The sequence below is a fragment of the Kryptolebias marmoratus genome, linkage group LG2, assembly GCF_001649575.2.
Source record: "Kryptolebias marmoratus isolate JLee-2015 linkage group LG2, ASM164957v2, whole genome shotgun sequence".
Classification (NCBI taxonomy): Eukaryota; Metazoa; Chordata; class Actinopteri; order Cyprinodontiformes; family Rivulidae; genus Kryptolebias; species Kryptolebias marmoratus.
In genome coordinates this window covers 7,659,643-7,678,414 of record NC_051431.1, presented here as the reverse complement: position 1 = coordinate 7,678,414, position 18,772 = coordinate 7,659,643, and the positions used below count along the sequence as shown (strand labels likewise).

General features: G+C 39.5%; 1 protein-coding gene across 1 annotated transcript in view; it reads right to left on the bottom strand.

Moving 5' to 3' along the window:
• The window catches only part of pitpnm3 (PITPNM family member 3), a 78,973-nt gene extending 61,270 nt beyond the window's left edge, over positions 1 to 17,703 (bottom strand). The window contains 3 exon segments of the mRNA XM_025010355.2: positions 454 to 561; positions 16,867 to 16,990; positions 17,689 to 17,703. Coding sequence (XP_024866123.2) covers positions 454 to 561; positions 16,867 to 16,990; positions 17,689 to 17,703 — 247 coding nt within the window.
• Between the last annotated feature and the right edge of the window lie 1,069 nt (positions 17,704 to 18,772).

The window sequence follows — 18,772 nt, the reverse complement described above, 5'->3', positions numbered from 1 at the left end:
GGAAGGGGTACAAAAGACAAGTGAAGCAACATTTGTTTCTGTGCTGGTTCTGATAAAATCATAATCACGTTTTTACTGCTGAACGATCCCCACAAAAAATTACTGGGGAATTTGTTTGCAGATGAAATAAGTTGGCTTTTTATGATGTTTTTCTCCCGGGTTCAAACATTAGAAATATTTCCTTGTACACATTACAGCATCATAAGATGAAATCATCAGATCTTTTAATGTTTCTGGCCTCTTGTAGTCAAAAATGACTTCATGTAGCTTTAAATAGTGGCTACTTCTGTTTACAACCTGGTCCCCATTGTCATCGCTCAGTGGATAACACTCACTACCATTCCATGCAATTTGAACCTTCACTATAGATCTGACAGCACCCCATTGTGTTTATGTGTGTGTGAGTGTGACTGTAGCTGAATGTGTGTGTGTGTGAGTGTGCCCAGACTATACCATGAGACTGGTCCTCCATATGTCCCAGAGTTTCGATCTGCTCCACCAGGTCATTTGAGTTCCATTGACTCATGCCCAGCAGAATGGCGCTCTTCCCCTCCATAACATCTGCTGGGACACACAAACACACACAGTGCACACATTAAAACAAAACAAAAAAAAAAAGAGTAGCAAACTGATGCACAAAGCAAAATCTCTTTCCACGCTTTGCATATCAACTACAACATAAATCCCTTTTTTGTTTTTGGAGCTTCAAATATTAAAAAGGTCCTTATTTTAGCAGGCATTGCTTCTTCTCAAGTGTTAACAGGGAGCTGATCAAAACCGGATCCCTACGTTTCTGAAACACAGAAGTTGGGTGTGGTTTTATTTAAATTTGGCTTACCGTGCTGTCGCCTCGCTCTTTACGCCAAGTGCACACACAAGCTCAACACGTGGCAAGTAAACAAACGCCACAAAATGCCACATGGCAGGCGATGACAGGGCAAAACCCAAGACGCGGCAGGATGCAGTGTGTTTCATATGGCTTATAATGTCAGGATACTAGAATAGATTATTGCCAGGCTGAGGTACTGAAGTAAGGAAATAAATGTAAAATTTTAAAGCAACTATCTGATTGCGTGTAAAAAAAAACCTGCAAGAAAAGGTGCTTTGTAATGGAAAACAGAATATCAAATAATTGTGAAAAAATAAAAAATAAATATGTGCATGTATTTGTATATAAAATTTGCATAGCAGAATTAAGTATAATCAGTATGTGCTGTATATACCTTGAAATTTACTGCAAGAATATAGTCATATGTGTAGAGCAGCTCCAGTTTAATCTGCAGAAAGCTCTGTAACGTCTGCCTGATGGCAGCAGCTCAAAGACGTGGTGGCACCGGGGGGGTGTGGGGGTTCTTACAGATGCCGCCACGGTGCAGATCTCCTCCAGTGCAGGGAGCTGAGTACCCATAATCTTTTGTGCACTGAAGACGACATGCTGGAGTGCTTCCCTGTCAGCAGCAGTGCAGCTGAGGCACCACGTAGGGATGCAGTGCGCGTCGATGCTCTAAACGGAGCAGCGGTAAAACGTAACTGGGCGCCTCTTTTGGCAGTTTGGCGGGGGGGGGGTTTCTTTGCTTTGTGCCGCAGCATCTGAAGTTACACAAGGTTCTCTGAGATGTTCTCCTGGAAATCTGATCCTGCACGCTCTCTCTACCTTCGCTTTACTGATGAAAACTGGAACGTAGTCCTCAGTCTGGCATCATCTGAAGTTTATTACCAGCTCCTCAGGGACAAGTTGTTCTCCAAACACCAGTTCACTAAAAAAAAAAACCCTCTACTTTGAACAAATAGCTACAACGAAGGTAACCGTTGTACCTTTTTGTGTTTAAACGTGGACTGCAGAGATGTTTGCAGGAAACCTTCACAAAGATTTCAGAATAACTTCAACTTAAATAGCAGCAGGTGTTAACGCAGTGTTTTTATACGAAAGAAAAGCTATTTCCCCTTTAATTTACACTATTTTTCTGTGAATGTTTTCCTAAAAAGCCATGTTTTAAATGGTCTTTATCTGTGTCCCACAGTCTGTGTTTTCTGTTTCGGTGCTGGCCGTGTCTTTTTAACCCTCCAGCTTTCACAGAAACACTACACGACTGAAAATCCAGGCGCTGTTACTGACCGTCCACGGTTTGCAGGCAAAATAAACACACAAAGCAAATGATGCCACTGTTTTCATTTTGTATTGTAGGGAGCCCACTAACACCATAAATCCAATCCGGAAAAATAAAAATAAAAAGCTTATTGCTGGCAGATTTGTTGACCTGTTTAAAGAACTCAAGAACCAACAAGTTTGCAGAGGTATAATGATATAACCACTGTGAGACGTGTCTTCAAATAATCAACAGTTATGCAGTAAACAACAACAGTCAAATGTTCAGCATAATAAACAAAAACTGCTCCTAAAGGTCTTTGTTTCTGTCACAGAAACTCAATGAAGCACTGATCTCTGTTAAAGAGGCGAATAAGTAAATATAAGTTAACATTATATTAACCTAATTTAACAAAAGAGCTTCAGTAAAAACAAAAAACGAGTTTTATTAATTGTAAATTGGACACTTACGGATTTTTGGTGATCACAGCGAACACAAACACCTGAAACACATTTCTTATTGTTCAGTTGAGAAAGTTTCACTTTATAATTGGCAACAATTCATTAGAAGTTACGTCAAATGATTCAAAATAAATAAAATATCTTATGAGTGACATCTGCAAAGTCTGTCTGCATTTCTTGTTTTCCATTTTTCCTTCATGCCTGAGTGTCTCTCCTCCCTTTTCGATGTGCATTATCCTGTGCTCTTCAGTTTCTCATAGAGCTGTGAATCATCCCCACTCATCTCACTCACTGTCAGATGTTTGTTTGCCACCAGCAGAGTTGTTCTCTTCGGCCATGAATCTAAGAGTAAAGTATTTAACTGAACGACTCTGCATGCCTATAAAATAAGATAAAGGCAACTGAAGGTACTCAGACTAAATAGCTATGTAACTTTATAGAATAAAAAAACACTTTTTGAAGAGACTAAATGGGGAAAAAAGAAACATCAGTTTATTGGAAAACAAAAATGTAACTGAAGCATGAGGAAAAGGTCTTGTGTTTTTTTTTTGTAAATGCAGATTTCCTCTTTTTCACAGCGATGGGTGCATGGGGGTGAAAAACAGCTGTAATCCCAGGGCAGGTTGCACTTTTTCCTGATTCAAGAGGTGTTTCACAATGGAGAAGGACACCAGGGAGCTTGTTGCAGAATTCCTGGTTTGAGCTCAAGGACATGACCTCACCAAGCAAACACCCAGCCTCCTGTTCAGGTATTTTTTTAGGGGGATGATTTTCTAACTGGATTGCCACCTTTTAACGTTACCAACAGGATTAATATTTAACTGCGAGTGCTAAAAAACTAATTTACTGTCAAGAGTGTTGGCTTTCTGTCAAAGATAGTAAATAGAATTTGGGATGTTGTAAAGCTCTGCGTGGTGTTCACTTTTATCCCATTAAAGTGTGCTGAAAGTGAGAGAGCAGAGGATTTAGAAGACATGCAAACTGAAAAAAAAAAGACAGCCTTTCATTTATAGCATTTACTCAGGTCATTTTGCACTGCTAATGGCAATTTCATGTTTAGTCAGAGTGCTATTAGCCAGGCTGGCACTAAACGAGGCTGTGGGCTTCTAAAACATGTGACTTTTTAAACACTGTCATTATGTATACGGTATAATTTAGTAAAGGTAGAAGAAATGGATATGAGTCAGGCCTCACTGATGATTATACGGCATAGAAAGTTGTTTTTGTTTTTTTTCATTGCAACAAAAATAAACATTCAAACTGCCTTTCAATAAAAGCCCAGGCTGGTCTAGCTTCAAATAAGGTAATGGGACAGACTGGCTCAAGGACTTGACCAAAATCAGTCCTTTCTGACCTGCCATGCATCCCAGTACTTGTAGTCTGTAATGAGGGTCTGTTACAAACATTTGGACTGCACAACCTTTTGCTTTCACCTCAAAATAACAGGACAGAAAAACTGCAAACACTGTCAGCTTCTTTCGGATTTTCACCTTTCCGTTAAAACACCGAAGAAGCGTCAGTCAGGCTTCGGCAGAAAAGTTTCATCTTCCTGTTATTCAGACAAACATATAATGATAGTTCTGCTAAAATAGTCTATCACTATTTACACTTTCAAATAACCATGGAATCAGACGTAAATAACCATATAATATAAAATTAATGGCAATGTAAAATAACAAAATATTGTTCGCCATCTATTATGACCTTTTTGAGATTACAGTTGTTTTAAGACAGCAGCAATTGACTTAAATCTTAAGAGCTATCTACAACAGGTGAGATATTAATGGTTCATAACCTTGCCACACTTCAAAAATCTGAACTATCGTTTTAAGAATCTCTTTTGACCAAAAAAAAAAAAAACTGTTCATATTTGCTGATTTTCTGGAGCTACTGGAAGAAGAATTAACTGTTCTACAAAAATCTATTGTGCCGAGACAAAGCAGTTAATTGAGTATTTTAATCACGCTGAAACAGAGTGGCGAGTTAAAACGGCTACTCTTCGAGGTCAGATTAACGAAGCAAACGCACAATTTTCATCAAAATAACAAACAGTAATGTTAACAAAGCATTTTTTTATTATTTAACTTCATTTTAAGGCAGCTCCTTCACTCATACTTTTAGGTTGAAACAATAAGTTTGATAAAATTAACAAACAGAACTCCTAAGGTTGTCAAAGCAAAGCTCTCTGCTGCTGCATTAGAGAAGGTAAGAAAGCAGGCATCAGGTGCTGTGTGGTCCATACCAAACCAGCTGTCTACTTGTCAAAGCTTGGCATCGGTGACAGTTTAAGTCAGCATGAGTCTCGCAGGATGACGCCCCTCTACCTGCCAGACGTCTCTCCTCTCTCACGCATTCCTGACTGGCAGCTCCGACAGCCTTTGACACAGGTCTGCACAGCCTGTCCATTTGGATCGCACCACGGCTGCTTTACTGGTCACAGTTTGTCTCTCGCTATCTGCTCCCCTCCCCTTCTCCTCTCCCTCCGTTCATCAAGATACGGAGCTGGATGTAATAATGAAGGCGCACACGCTCCTGCAGATTCAGACGAACTCAGACAAGCACACTGAGGAGCCCGAAAGATGCACATATTTGATCCAAACAAGGTGCCGCGGGACGTAAGGAAGCACGCATTCGGGCAGGAGGAGAATGCAAAAAATAAAGGGTTTTACGCCAAATACTAAAAATGCAGGTGAGCGAATCATCAAATCCGAGGGGTAAAAATTACAAAAAAAAATCTCATCTGAGATGCCAAAACGTCCAACACTGAAACTAACCTCCAGTGAAACACACAAATAGGTCTGACAGTAAAAACAAACTCAGTCCTGCTTCTGGAATATGGGAGAAAATCGACAAAAACGAAATCCGACTAACGGGGGGAAAAAAAAACAAGTGTGAGCTTTGCCCACAGCTGAAAGCCCCAGGGGAGAAAAGAGATTTCGAGCGATCCCTCAGCCTGTCACTTCACAGTGAGTTAATGTCACGAGTCAGTAAGAAGAATAGAACCTCTGATTGCTAAATGATGAGTTTAGGTCTGAATTTATATCTGCCACCCTAATAAAGGATCAGTTTCACGATTTATACCTCGCTGCATCTGCTGCAGCTGCCAGTTTCCCATGATTCCACTGATTGGCTTTAATATTACGCCAATTGAAGATTGGTTGATGTTGCTTTGGGGATTATCCTGTAAAATGTCAAACTGAATGAGTCAGATCGCTGGGCTGCTGTGCGACGGATACTGAAGCATTGCATGTCTAGATCCCAAACAGACAGAATATGTCATTAGATTAAAAATAAAAATATATTCATGATTCAACCCATAAAAGTATTTATAAATAACATACTCTGTGCTAAATAAAATGTCTGTGTGTTTCCAGTTCCTGCAGATGAGCAGCTGCTCAGCTCTCCGGTCTGCAGACCTGACACTGGAAGGGCAGTTCCTCCTGGTTGATTCTAGTTTGGTCACTTCTTACACTCGAAAGAAGGAGGATTGCACTTTTTATGTCCAAAAATTGCTTTTTTTTAAAAAAAAAAAAAAGCAAGCATAAGTGTTGAAGCAAGCTATTTTCTACATCTCGCCTTTTTTTTATCGTTTTGCTAGCCACCAACAGGAATCACCCGATAAGAGCTGCACTGCTTATTTTACGGAAACACGCAGAACAATATGAGCTAAAAGTAAAGATTTTGGTCTAATTGCAGCTGAAATACAGATTGTTAAAACAAGACACTTAACCTTCAAGGGACTACATTAACCTTTAGCTCAAAATTAATTTAAAAAGGCTTCAGGCGACGTCAACGAGCAAATTAACTGACCCCAAACTTCAACAAATATTCATGTTTTGTGTTTAAAAACCTCCCAGATTCTATTGCTTTGTTCCTTTTGTATCCTCTCATTGTTCTGTTTGTTGGATTACTGCATTAGTTGGTCTTATTTATTTTTTTACATGATTATGTAAATGTGTCCAGAACCAACCAAACACAAACAAACATCAGAGTTGGGATCGTGTTGAGTTAAAGCCCACTGAAATGTTTTTTTCTGTTGTTTCGGAGAACAATCCTCCTCCGGCGGCAGCATTAGGTGGTTTTCCTGCTTGTTGCAGTTTCATTAGCCCATCGGGAATTTTTACAGCCACTTTAAAATCCATGTACTTCTGTCCGACACCAGCTCGGTGCTGAAAGGGAATAAAGCAGAACAGAAAAAAAAGCTTCAGGTTTGCATGTTGTCCCTGAGCATGCGTGGGTTTTCTGGTTTCCTCCGCTTACATAAAGCTTCTTCCAGCTCACAATGCATTTCAAATGGTTTCATGCATGCAGAAAACTGTTTCAGGCAGTAAAAGCAAACTCAGAATATGTCTCCTTCTGTTGCCAACTAAATGCTAACAATGATCACCTCAGCTGTGACACTGTGCTGTTTCTGGGTACTCCTGACTGCTTCAGCTATATTCTATTTGACTGTTTTGTTTCCTCGTTTGTGCTGAAGAAATTAAGCCGGAAAATAAAATCAGCCAAACATCCAAATTAATCTTCACAATACAAGTCAAAAAATTGAAAGTAAACTTATAAATAGCTCAATTTGTCAGTATTTAGGTTAAATTCCTTGTTAAACGTAACTTTGGTTCCTGATGTAAACTACTTGTTGTAAACTATTACAACTATCATGGGTAGGTTATCATTTTCTTTAACTGTTTTATACGTCTTTTGACGTAAATAGATGCAAAATATAAGTCAAAGTAAGTGTCGTATCAATCGACTGTCGTATTTTCAACTTTCTAGATAAAACATGAAACAAAACCACTAAAACAAATATTCAACAGACAGAGCAGAACCTGGCTTCTCATTTGTTTTCCCCAAATGTCAAGAGGAGTTAAAATTCAATTAATTTTCTCCTTATAGGTATTCTTTTAAAATGTGGCAACTTACAGACAGATTAGTTGAAATCGATAATTAGCAAAGTGGTTCACGGCATCATGAAGTAGTAGCTGTGTAACAAATGAAGGTCCTACTAGTTTATGGGCTTTTACCTCCAGTGGTAATTTATCATGACGCAGGAGATCAAGCGCAGCCATCACGGTGCATTTCCTTTCAGGCTGAATCTGTCAGTTTGCCTCGTTATTTAAATTCGTGTCATCAAATAATAAATCTGGATTAACGCGGCAAATTTGTCAACAGCTCACATCAATAAACAATGCAGCAGTTGTTTAGGCGTCCACTTTAGCCGCTCCGAGGCACATTCAGACTCGGTGAAGCTTCACGCATCTCTCCTCTCCGCACAAATCTCCGGTGCAATTAAAACAGGCGCAGTTTTAAATGTATTAAAGGGTAAACAAAGATCGTGTGGGTGCTATTAATGTTTGATTACCTCTGTGTACATTGGCAGAATGGTAAAACAAATGCCGTATTTTGTTAAGCCGTCGGGGATTGTTGAGGAGATACCACTTATTTCATAAAACTTATTTGCATCCTCAAATCCGCTCTCAATCAGTGAACAAGAGTTCTGTGTCGGGTGTTGAGTGAAATCTTAAATATGAAGAAATGTTTGAATTAGCAAATCAAAGCTTTTACTGGAGCTTGTTCACTGAGCAGCAGTCTTCAAATAAACAGCAAAAGACTTCCACCTTTTGAACAAAACACGAAGAACTTTTAACTGCTTTAGAGGAGAACTTTTGTCCTCCTAATATAAGCTCCAAATCTCCTATGCTCTGCTTTTCATTTGAAAGCTTCTGGATCTCGATTGTAGATAAACCAGAGGTTCATGTGACACCGGTGCAACATGAATCCTTTATGTTCAGCAGCGGAGATTAATCGTGAGGTGGACGGGTCATAAAACCACTCGATATCTTTACTTAGATCTCTCTGTTGTCTGCATGTCAGCCTGAGACTCCCACAGCAGTCTGTCACACTTCTGTCATCACTGCAGGCCAGCTGAAGAAGCCTAAGATGCTGAGACAACCTGTGTGTGTGTGTTCTCCAGTTAAGGTGGTATCTCATTAGCCTTAACTGTTTGACGCTAGTTGGCAACTCAAAATTGCGAGAGAAATCAAACAAAAAGCTACATTTTTTAGTTGCACTCTGAAAATTCGAGTGTTTGTGACCAAGTGACCAGCAAGCGTGGCCTGTTTTTTTTTTTTTTTGAAAATCAGTTTATTTTTGTGTGCATGGCTTGCAAAACTAATCTAGGCTGTGCGTATTATTTCATTGCTTATCTCCCCCCCCCCGACATCGCTTCGTACCCACCTTGGCGGCCGCCTCCAGGTTCATGATTTAATCTACCAGCGTGGACTTTTTAAAACTAGGATGGGCAGATTTGGACCAGTTTCTCCAATAATAACGATGCTGTGTTTGTCATTAGCGTTGCTTTTAGAACCTGGGTATCTGGGGCCGTAGCCTCGGACGTTTTCAGTCAAAGGAGAGATCCTCATGCATGCATCAAAACACAGCTCCGGAGTGCTCCTGGAAACGGGTGGGAGATGACTGCGAGAAAATTGATATGGGTTCAGATTGGATTTGAAAAGCATGCATTGGTGGGCTATTTTGAGAGAAAATTTGTCACACAAATTATTTGAACATGTTCAGAATTCAAGCTGCATGACCCTGCGACTCATGTTGGAAGCTGCCTCGTGAAAGCCCAGGGCGATACTGGCTTTACTCCTTCATGAGCTTATAAATTGTTGTTTTTTGTTTTTTTTGCTGAATCACAGTTTCATTTAGTTAAAAATGATGCTGTGGTTGGGTTTATCGTAAAGGGTTGGAGTTGGGCTGCTAGGGATAGATGTGATGACTAAATATTCGATAAACAGGAAGGCTGTGGAGTATCTTTGTAAGTATAAATGTGCACGGGCAGGAGATGAAGTGTGTGTGGCGCACATGAGCGTTACTTCTCTCGGAGCAGCTGTGCACGTCAGAGGAGCTGATCAGCAGAGATGACAGTGTCTAACCATCCAGCTAACAGCTGTGCTGTCTCCACACCAAGACAAACACTGGCTGACAACAACATCCGCTGATGGAATTTGAACCTCACTGTCTGTTCTCATGAGAAACGACACACATGGATGTTGACCAATCTCAGACCCTCTTTTCTCTTTTCTGGAAAGCTTCTCATTATTGCGTTTTTTTAATTACCACTAATCAGTGTTGTTAGAAAAAAAATACTAACAAATGTCAAAAACAAAGAATTAAAATTTAGTATTTGTGCTCAGATGTTTGTGTATGTTTATTTTTCCTTTTTCACATATCATTAAAACTGAACTCCTGCACAATGTAGACTTTTAACTTTTATTTAGCCGTAGTCAGATCTGTACCTTTACCACATCCCAGTCTTTTCGCTCTTATCCCCAGGAAGTGAAACAAATGATCTGAACCCCGGCTGTGCGGGGGGGGGGTGTCCAATCCTGGTCCTGGAGAGCCACTATCCTTCATGTTTTCCTTGATTCCCTGCTCCAACACACCTGATTCAGTGGTTAAATCACCTCTTCATGTTCTGCAGAAGCCTGTTAATCAACCATTGATTCAAAACAGGTGTGTTGGAGCAGAGAAACAAGGAAAACATGCAGGATAGAGGACCTCGAGGACCAGGATTGGACACCCCTGGTCTAAGGTCAAGTGACAAATGAGGACAGTGAGCAAACAACACGTCTACAGCCACAACTTCATTCTGTAGAATGTGAGATCATTGTCCAGCTACTTAATCACAAACTTTGGAAGACTATATTTCATTATCCTGAACATATTATGTTAATTTCTAACTCAATATTTTGATTTTTTTTTTTCAGGACTGCAGAAGATCTTCATCTCTTAATAGCTTCAGTCTCTTTAAGGTGGTAAAACCTGTAAAAACCTGCTCTTTTCTGATTGGCCAGCATCCAGAAGCAGAAAGTTTGTATTAGAACAGAGGTCTATCTATGATAAAGTAGCAAACTGTTTCAGAGCAAACTGAAACTTTGTTTTAACCCATATTTATCACTTTAACACATGATTACCTCAACATTACTTACTGTATGTGTCAGAAAATAAGGAATAAACCGTCGTTAAATTAGGGCAACAAATCCATTAATTTGTTTTGCAAAGAAAAATATTAAATGTCACTTGTTGTGACCTGCTTCAGTGGATGCAGTTTCATTTTTTTTGGTCAGGCAGAAACAAAGTTTAGCCTTAAAATTGTCTGTAGCTTTTCATGCTGATCAATTAAACGGATGTGTCTTCACAAAACGACCCGAAGAGCTTAAGAAGTTCCTTAAAAACACTCAACATAGAATTCAATGTTATACAACAAGAAGAAAATGCGCTCCTATCATTAAAGTTTCAAAATGCTCTGTTTTATGAAAACTATCTGAGACCGTAGATGAGCAAAAGATTTATTTAAAAAGCCAAAAAAAATAGTAAATAAGATAAATAACGTTTCCATTTAGCAAAAAACAGAAAAATCCTGACAGCAGTCGTTTATTTTCCTAGATTTTGGAGGTCTGCTGCGTTACACAGTGAAGGCATTCATCATTATGGCAAAATAAGTCTCCCTCAGGCTTACAGTCACGGTTTGAGCCTAAAATGTGACAAACTCAACATTCAATCATGGTTTCACTCCCTCCTGTAATTCTGTCACTCTCTGCTTTTTTTTTTTACGTTTTGACTGAAATGCAGCAAATAAAACAAATATAATATAATCATAAATTTTGAAATCATCTGTGATTTTGCTTGGCAGCCTTAAAAAGGCTCACTTGGCTTTTTGTGTCTCCCCGCACTCTCTCATATGGATTTATGTTGACTCAACTAGTCAGACCCTCCAGGATTTTGCGATGTTGTGATCGCAACTATTAACGCAAAATCAAGCAAACCCCGCGAAGTCGCAACTTTTTGCAACTTTGCCCAAAACACCACAACTTTCCCGCAACTTTAACCCAATATTTAATGTTTCAAAAGTGATTTGCCACCGTTTCTGCGTTCTAGTCTCTTCTTTGTGGGTTTGTGTAGTGTGGAATACAAAATAACCCCAAATAACTCACGAAGAAGAGATGTGACGTCACTTCCTGTTAACGTCAGAATGCCGGGAGCGTGCAGGAGCAGCGACTGAAGCCAAAATGTGCGCTAATGCTTCACATTTGCCCACAAAGATTTCAGCAAACCAGTTTCCTCCCCAGCTGCAGGAGAGTGNGGCTGTTTTGCACGTCCTGCAGTGTAATCATGGAACATAAACGCATCAACAAACACTTTGTGTCTGCAAAACATGTGAGGAGAGCTGCAGACCAGGGACAATCCAGAAATGGTCATGAATGTCAGTTTAGAAGCTTTAAAAGTTCTCAAATAAAGCACCTTTTGAGAATGTCAATGTTTGTTGGTAATTATCTTACAAAACTATTAAGTATTTTTGGTTTATATATTAAAAGTTATAGTTTTTGTCTTGATTTTGATAAAAAAAAAAAATTGCAACTTTTAGGAAAATGCCCCGCGAAATTAGGCAATCACAAAAAATGCTTGCGAAATCCTGGAGGGATTGACTAGTGATAAATTATTAAACCTGAGCTGATAAAATCTGCCTGTAAAGTTAGAACTACTAGTTTTATGCAGCTCAGGATTGTAGTTAATGAGCACCGGCAGCAACCCAAAACGTTCAACAACCTTTTATGACCCAGTTGTGGATTCTTTTTTAGGGAAGCATGTCTCAAACTGAGGACATGTTTATGTTTGGAATAACTTCCTCTGTTGACTCTGCTGCAGGATACAGCTCCGCTCTCCCACTCAGAAAATCTGCTCGGCTGAAGTCGCATTAGCTACTAAAATAAAAAACAAATTTAGACACTTTATCCTCTCCTTTCTCATTTTTTCCCAACCTCTGAATTTTATTCCGAGATTTTTTTATTGCATTTTTTTCTCGGTGTTGCTCTTCCTTAAAATGTACTTCTGTAGATTAGAAAGATTCCGCTACTTTTGTAAATCGAAAAGATATTCGAGAGTTTTCACAACCTAATATCTTACAAAATCATCCCCACTCCTGTACACCCCAGTGTTGCCTACCACTGCGATAACAAAATGGCGATGAGACATGACCGGACTCCACAGCGTTTGTGCCTCAGGAAGGACGGATGAGTGAAATTCTTTTTCATTCACGTGCAGCGAAGAAATTCCGTAGCTGACTGTGGAACCTTCTGCTGCAGATAGTGCAAAGGTGACGATGTAAATTGGTTCACATTCAGCATCTCATCCCTCAGTGACTCCTTTCTACAGATAGGATCCCTGACACCAGTCTGACAAAATGCATTTAGAGGAACGCCAAGCTCAGCTCAGTGATAGCTGCAAAGAGGATAAATATTTAATGTTTTTCCATGACTGCGCACTCCGAACATGTCTTTTTTTGGAAAATAGAATAAGCGAGGACAGAGAGAGAGGAGTAAAATTGAGTTTGAGGTGAGGTAAAGACAAGAAAGAAAGCAAAAGTAAATGGCAGATTAAAATGAAAGGACTCCCATTCTTTGCATGAATGCATATTGCCTGCCAGAGTTTTACACTACGATGATTTTAGATTGTTTTGGACGAACTTTTAAAACAAGGTTATGTTTTATCTCAGGCTGTGAAATATCAGGCTCAGAGTTTGTGTCGTGAATGAGTCTCACATCAACTTTTATTTCAGTATCTGTAAAACGAACTGAGTTACAGACATTTTAGCATCAGCTAATGTTGATCAGCTTCGAAGACCATCTTGAATCGGATTGACTCCAATCAGTGGATGTATAATCAGATGTAGACTCATTGATTAGTCTCTACAGGTTTCATTAAAATCTTTGAAATGCTTCGGTAACAGCTGTGAACGTCTGACATTTTGTATTTCAAGGTTTACAACATCATTTTCTAATTTATTAATTCAGGAAAACGGCCGTCTCAGACACCATGACCTCCATCTTTGCTAAGGGTCGGCTAGTTAGACTCAAACTGTGTGTTTAGCTATAAGTAGAACAGTTATATTAACGGAGGCTTTTACTTTTATTTATTTATTTTTGTTTTTTTAAAAAAAAAAAAAAAACCTCAATAACCTTTTTGTCACAAAGGCTGCAAAGAAACCACAGCCAAGAAATCGAAACACCAAATAGTTTAAAGCGGCAGTATTCATAATATCTGCGTCGGCTAATATTGACTAAACTGGGGTAAATCTGACCAGAAACAGCAGATTTTAAAGAACCCAAGAGTCACATTTGTAACTCCATATCATTTACTTGTTGAAAATTTGTGCAAATTCACTCAGATGTAAGATTGATCCAAAATAGACCCACTTGAGAACATATCCATCTGCTGCTTGTCTCTTTTTCTTTTTTAACAGTCCCATTGGGAGTTCATTAGAGTATAAAAGAGAATACTTACTGATCTAATTATCCACACCAAGTGTTTATCCCCAAGAGTCTGATGACAGAGGTACTTATCAGTTGTGTTTTAGTTTTTGAACATGTTATTTTACATTGGGCTAGTTGCCCACAGAGGGTTTTAAGTGTCTGCCCTGCAGCAGTCATTTATAAAAGAATAAAACGGGATAAAAAGGTGGATTTGTTTGGATTAGAAGCTTTCTGAAATGTGTCGACTTGCAGGAGATTGTAAACTCAGTGGTACGAAGCCGCATGTTTTATGTATGGGAAGTTGATCTCCTTTACATTATCTGCAACCTATTTTATTATCGGCCTTTCAGTGATGGTGGACATTAATGTTTTCACCCGGGTTTGTGTTTGGTGTGTTTGTGTGGCTGTCTGTTACCAAAATATCTCATTTTCAAGATGGCCCCCATAGCCAACGGACTTTAAAAAACACAAAATTGTCTATAATTCAGTTATTTTTACAGATATTCTCAACACAGACTCCAAGTGTTGCTCAAAATTTGTGCTTAAAACTTTAGCATCAACTGTTGGAGTCGACTTTCTTTGCCTGTTAGCAAAATCTCTCATGAATCACCAGACAGAAGGGTGAAACTTTCATTTAAATCATGAAGTTATTTTGATTAAGTTGCAATAAAGTTTCAATGAAGGTCTTATAATTATCTGTAAGTCGTGGCATTTTAAAAGGAGGGTTTTAATAGTTTTCTCAGGCCAAGGTTCTTTTCAGACAAACACCCATTTTCTGATTTATTTCCAATTTCCTCTAAGAGTCTGTAGAATTTCAAATTACAGCATTCACCTCTCTGTCTGGCTTCACTCTCCACATGGTCTAATGCGAAGAAGTAACACAGAGAAAAACGTTTTCTTAACATATCATCACATGAGCACATTGAGCAGCTGTCCTCGTTCTTTTTTTTTCTTGTGTTGTAATCTCAGTCTCAGTTTCAGAAGCGTTAAGGCTCCATTTTAAAGTGACCTTCTCTGCAGCAATGATAACATCGTGAAGCCAAGGAGTCCAGAGCGTTCGAGCCGAGTCGAGGGTCAGCGGCTGCAGCCCGAGTGAAGATAAATGCCCGTCTGATTTGCATATTAACAGATCTATGCATGTTAAATAAAGGATTAGAGTCACATATAAGACATTTTAATGCATAAAGGGATTTTTTTTATTTAAAAAACATTATGTATGAATTCTTTTGGGAAAGAAGGCAACAGCTGTTGTACAAATCATGATTTAGTGGCAACTAATCAGAAAGTTTTAGAGTTTGCTTGACTGCAGACGTTGTTAGTCTGTATTTTTACTCTTGCTGTGAATCATCCACTTTCTGCAGGTTGCAGAAAAAAATATATATCATTTTTTGTTTTTGCCTGCCAGCTCAAACTGACCTCATTTCCCCCCAAATAATAACGAGGAGCTGGACACATCAGTTATTCTGACAGGTCCGGGTGCTATAGCAGCATGCACTGAAGCACCTTAATTACAATCCTGTCCAAACTATTTGTCCTGTATCTCATCCCGCAGGTTTGAAACCCATCCATTCATCCATCCATTTTCTTTACCTGCTTCTCCTTTCCGGGTCACGGGGAGCTGGTGTCTATCTCCAGCCATCACTGTGCGAGAGACGAGGGGACACCCCGGACAGGTCGCAAGTCAGTTTTGAAGGCAAACATGCAAATTATACTCCAAACCGTGTGTCTCGATTTGGAAAAAAAACTGTGCGAAGAAAAATGAATGAAGATCGATAGGATTTTGACAAAACACATGAAAAAAATAACCCTCTTTGGAGCTGTTTTTACACAGTCACCGTTTAAGTTGTAGGATTTTTCCACAAAATGTTCAACAGACAGTTAACGGTGTCAAACCCTTGTTAATTTTGAGCGGTCTAAAAATCTAACTCTTTCTGCAAGCAAACTTTTCTTACTCCCACAATTCATCTTGGTACACAGATACAAATTATTCAGCAAAACTTTTTTTGTATTCTTTCACCTGGCGTGTCTCTTACTGCCGTAGGACTTAAAATTTCCTCTCAAATCCCCTCAGAATACAGAGAGTGCACACCCAAACTTCCACAGACTTCAGCTTTATTTTAGCTCAAAATACTCTCTTCAAACTGGAAGCAGAGACTCTTTTTAACTTAACGTATCTTTAACAAAAAAATACTGCAAATCATCAGAGTTTTTTGCCACTCGCACCTCAAGGATTTTTATAATCTGACTTATTTTCACAGCATCTGTTGCTTGAGGCTTTTCTTACAGTTTTGTTTTTGAGTCTGTTTCTCATCAACTTGGCAGTCAGGGAGTGACAGACACAGATGTGAGGTTACCATGGTGAGTTTCGATCTTGGTTCTCTTTACACTCCTTACACCGTTCATTTGACAAAATGTAAATATTTTCTTAGACACACTTTTTTTTTCTGCTCTGTTCTGCTTTGCTCTGTTACGTCAGTTATTTAATTAAAAAAATATATATAAAAATTCATGAAAGTGATCAAATATATTTTATCCAGGTCCTGCAGAGATGTGCACGCTTCAATAAATGGTAAATGGACTGTACTTAAATAGCGCCTCTCCAGCCAACCAGGCCACTCAAAGCGCTTTACAACCCGGTCTGTGCCCTCATTCACCCAAACACACACATTCATACACCACTTTACTGCATCTCTGCAAAGCTAATCTGAATAAATCCTTCTATAGAGTCTAACGAGTGCTTTAAATCACATTCATACACCAATGGGGCACAGCGGAAGCAATTAGGAGTTCAGTGTCTTACCCAGGGACACTTCAACATGTGGCACACTGGTGGAGTTTCACCTCCAACTCTCTCGTTGGAGGCCGACCGCTGAGTCAAAGCCTCTCGATGATTTTCAGAGACAATAATTAACATTTTTCTCTTACCTGACTTCGGACCGTGTCTGAGGCTATTATTGTAGGCGATACATAAAATGGACAAGATAAAGAGAAGGATGACAGAAATCAAACCTCTGGCATCGAAGAACTCCTCATCGGAGCTTTCGACGGATTCCTGCGCGATGTTCTGCAGACACCAATGAGTGGCGCTGTGTTTTCGTGCTGGGCCTGCGGATGAAGAGAAAAGACAGAAGATCTGCTTTTAGACGAGAAATGACAGGCAGGGTCACGGCATTAATCACAGAACTCACACGACAGTCAGATCATGCATTTTTATATATATTTTTTTTTTTTTTCCTTTTCTCTGTGCGTCCTGTTGACAGCTGTAAAGATCTGCAGGGAAAAGCGAGCTCAAACCCTCAGGTGAGGACAGATGGTTTCTGAAAGAATTTCCTCAGGAAAACAGTCTGAGTTTAAATGGTGTTATAGTTCACAGGCGTCCTAACAGGGAGTCCAGACAGTGATTTAGCACTCGTATAAAACTATTACCAGCAAACAATTTCTTCAAAACCTCTGAGGAAATAGTTGGTTATGACACGCTCAGGGTAAACTAGCACAACAAAAGAAATTCTCACCGGCTCCGCAAAGTCGTGCTGTTGTATATAAAACTGATAAATTACAACAAGCAAACTGATTTTAAAAATTACCAACATGAAGCACATAATTATTGAAACGTTCAACTGTTTATCTGGTAAGGTTGTTGGGTTGATGTTGTTTTTTTTATAACTGATCTGCTAAGTTTCTAGTTTCTTGTATTCAGGGCATTTTCAGACAGTTGTTATTGTATCATTTGTGCTCTTAGGCTACATTCACACTGCAGGTAAAAGTGGCCCATATCCAGTGTTTTTTCTGACAGCCTGAACATTTAATATCACTTTTTTTTTCAAATCAGACCCAGGTCCGTTTCATATGCGGTAATAAATTAGATACAAGTTCAATGTTTTTCAAAGTAACCGCAGTCTGACCAATGTTTATATCATTAAAGTAGGGGTTTGCAGATTAATACAAATACTGATATTATTGATACCAACACCGAGCAGTTTAAAGCTTCGCACTCTTCATGTTTGAATTGATAAAGCTCCATGGATGGGAAGCAAAGCGTCTCCAACTCCAGAATAAGAGTCCAACGGATTTGTTTTTTTTGTTTTTTAACATCCTAGATGACTGGGAAGCTACACCAACGTTGGTGCCAGATCGTATCGATACTAGCATGATGGGATGGATACATGAGTTTGTGTCTCTCCTCTACTTCCAGTACGTCGCTTCTATTTCAGAACTGCAGCTCTGAGCCAGAATAGACAGGAAGCAGAAACATCGAATGTAAACACTGGAGGAAGCAAGCATTGCATATAATAATTTTGCCAGCCCTAGACTGTTCACACTGGGGTCAAAAACTCAGAACTGAGTATTTCTTCTTGTGTTGTCTGTCATTGTTTCCCTCAGCTCCCCGCGGCTGTTTCCCATCAGATCATCATCTCATCTGTTGCTCATCCTTTAGTCATTCCCCACAGTTCAAATACCTTTCTGTTCCTTTGATTCTCTGTCAGAGGCTAAACGATGGGCTCTTTCACAAGACAGTTCTGCAATATGACCGCAAAGATGAGTCCTTCTTTAAGTGGCATCTGGTCAGTCGTGAAACATGAATCGATCCGACCACATGATTTCAACAATGGCGTCGACATCGTGAAACACAAGGTGTAAGTCAGCGGGGTTGACGCAGAGCGTTACGGCACTGTCAGTACTTCACTTGACGGCCGGCTGACTTCAACCCCCCAGGACCCCAGAAAGGACCTCCTCTGGTCCTTTCAGAAATCAGACCCGGCCTGAAGTGTTTCATGATTCAGGCTTTTTGTTTCATATTACTGGTGGCTCCTTGTGTAGCCAGTCTGTTAGTTATGTATTATTTGAATTGCCTGAAACTCTGCCTTTTTCACAACTAAACTTTAGCCGCCTCAACATCTGCATTTTGGGTTTACAC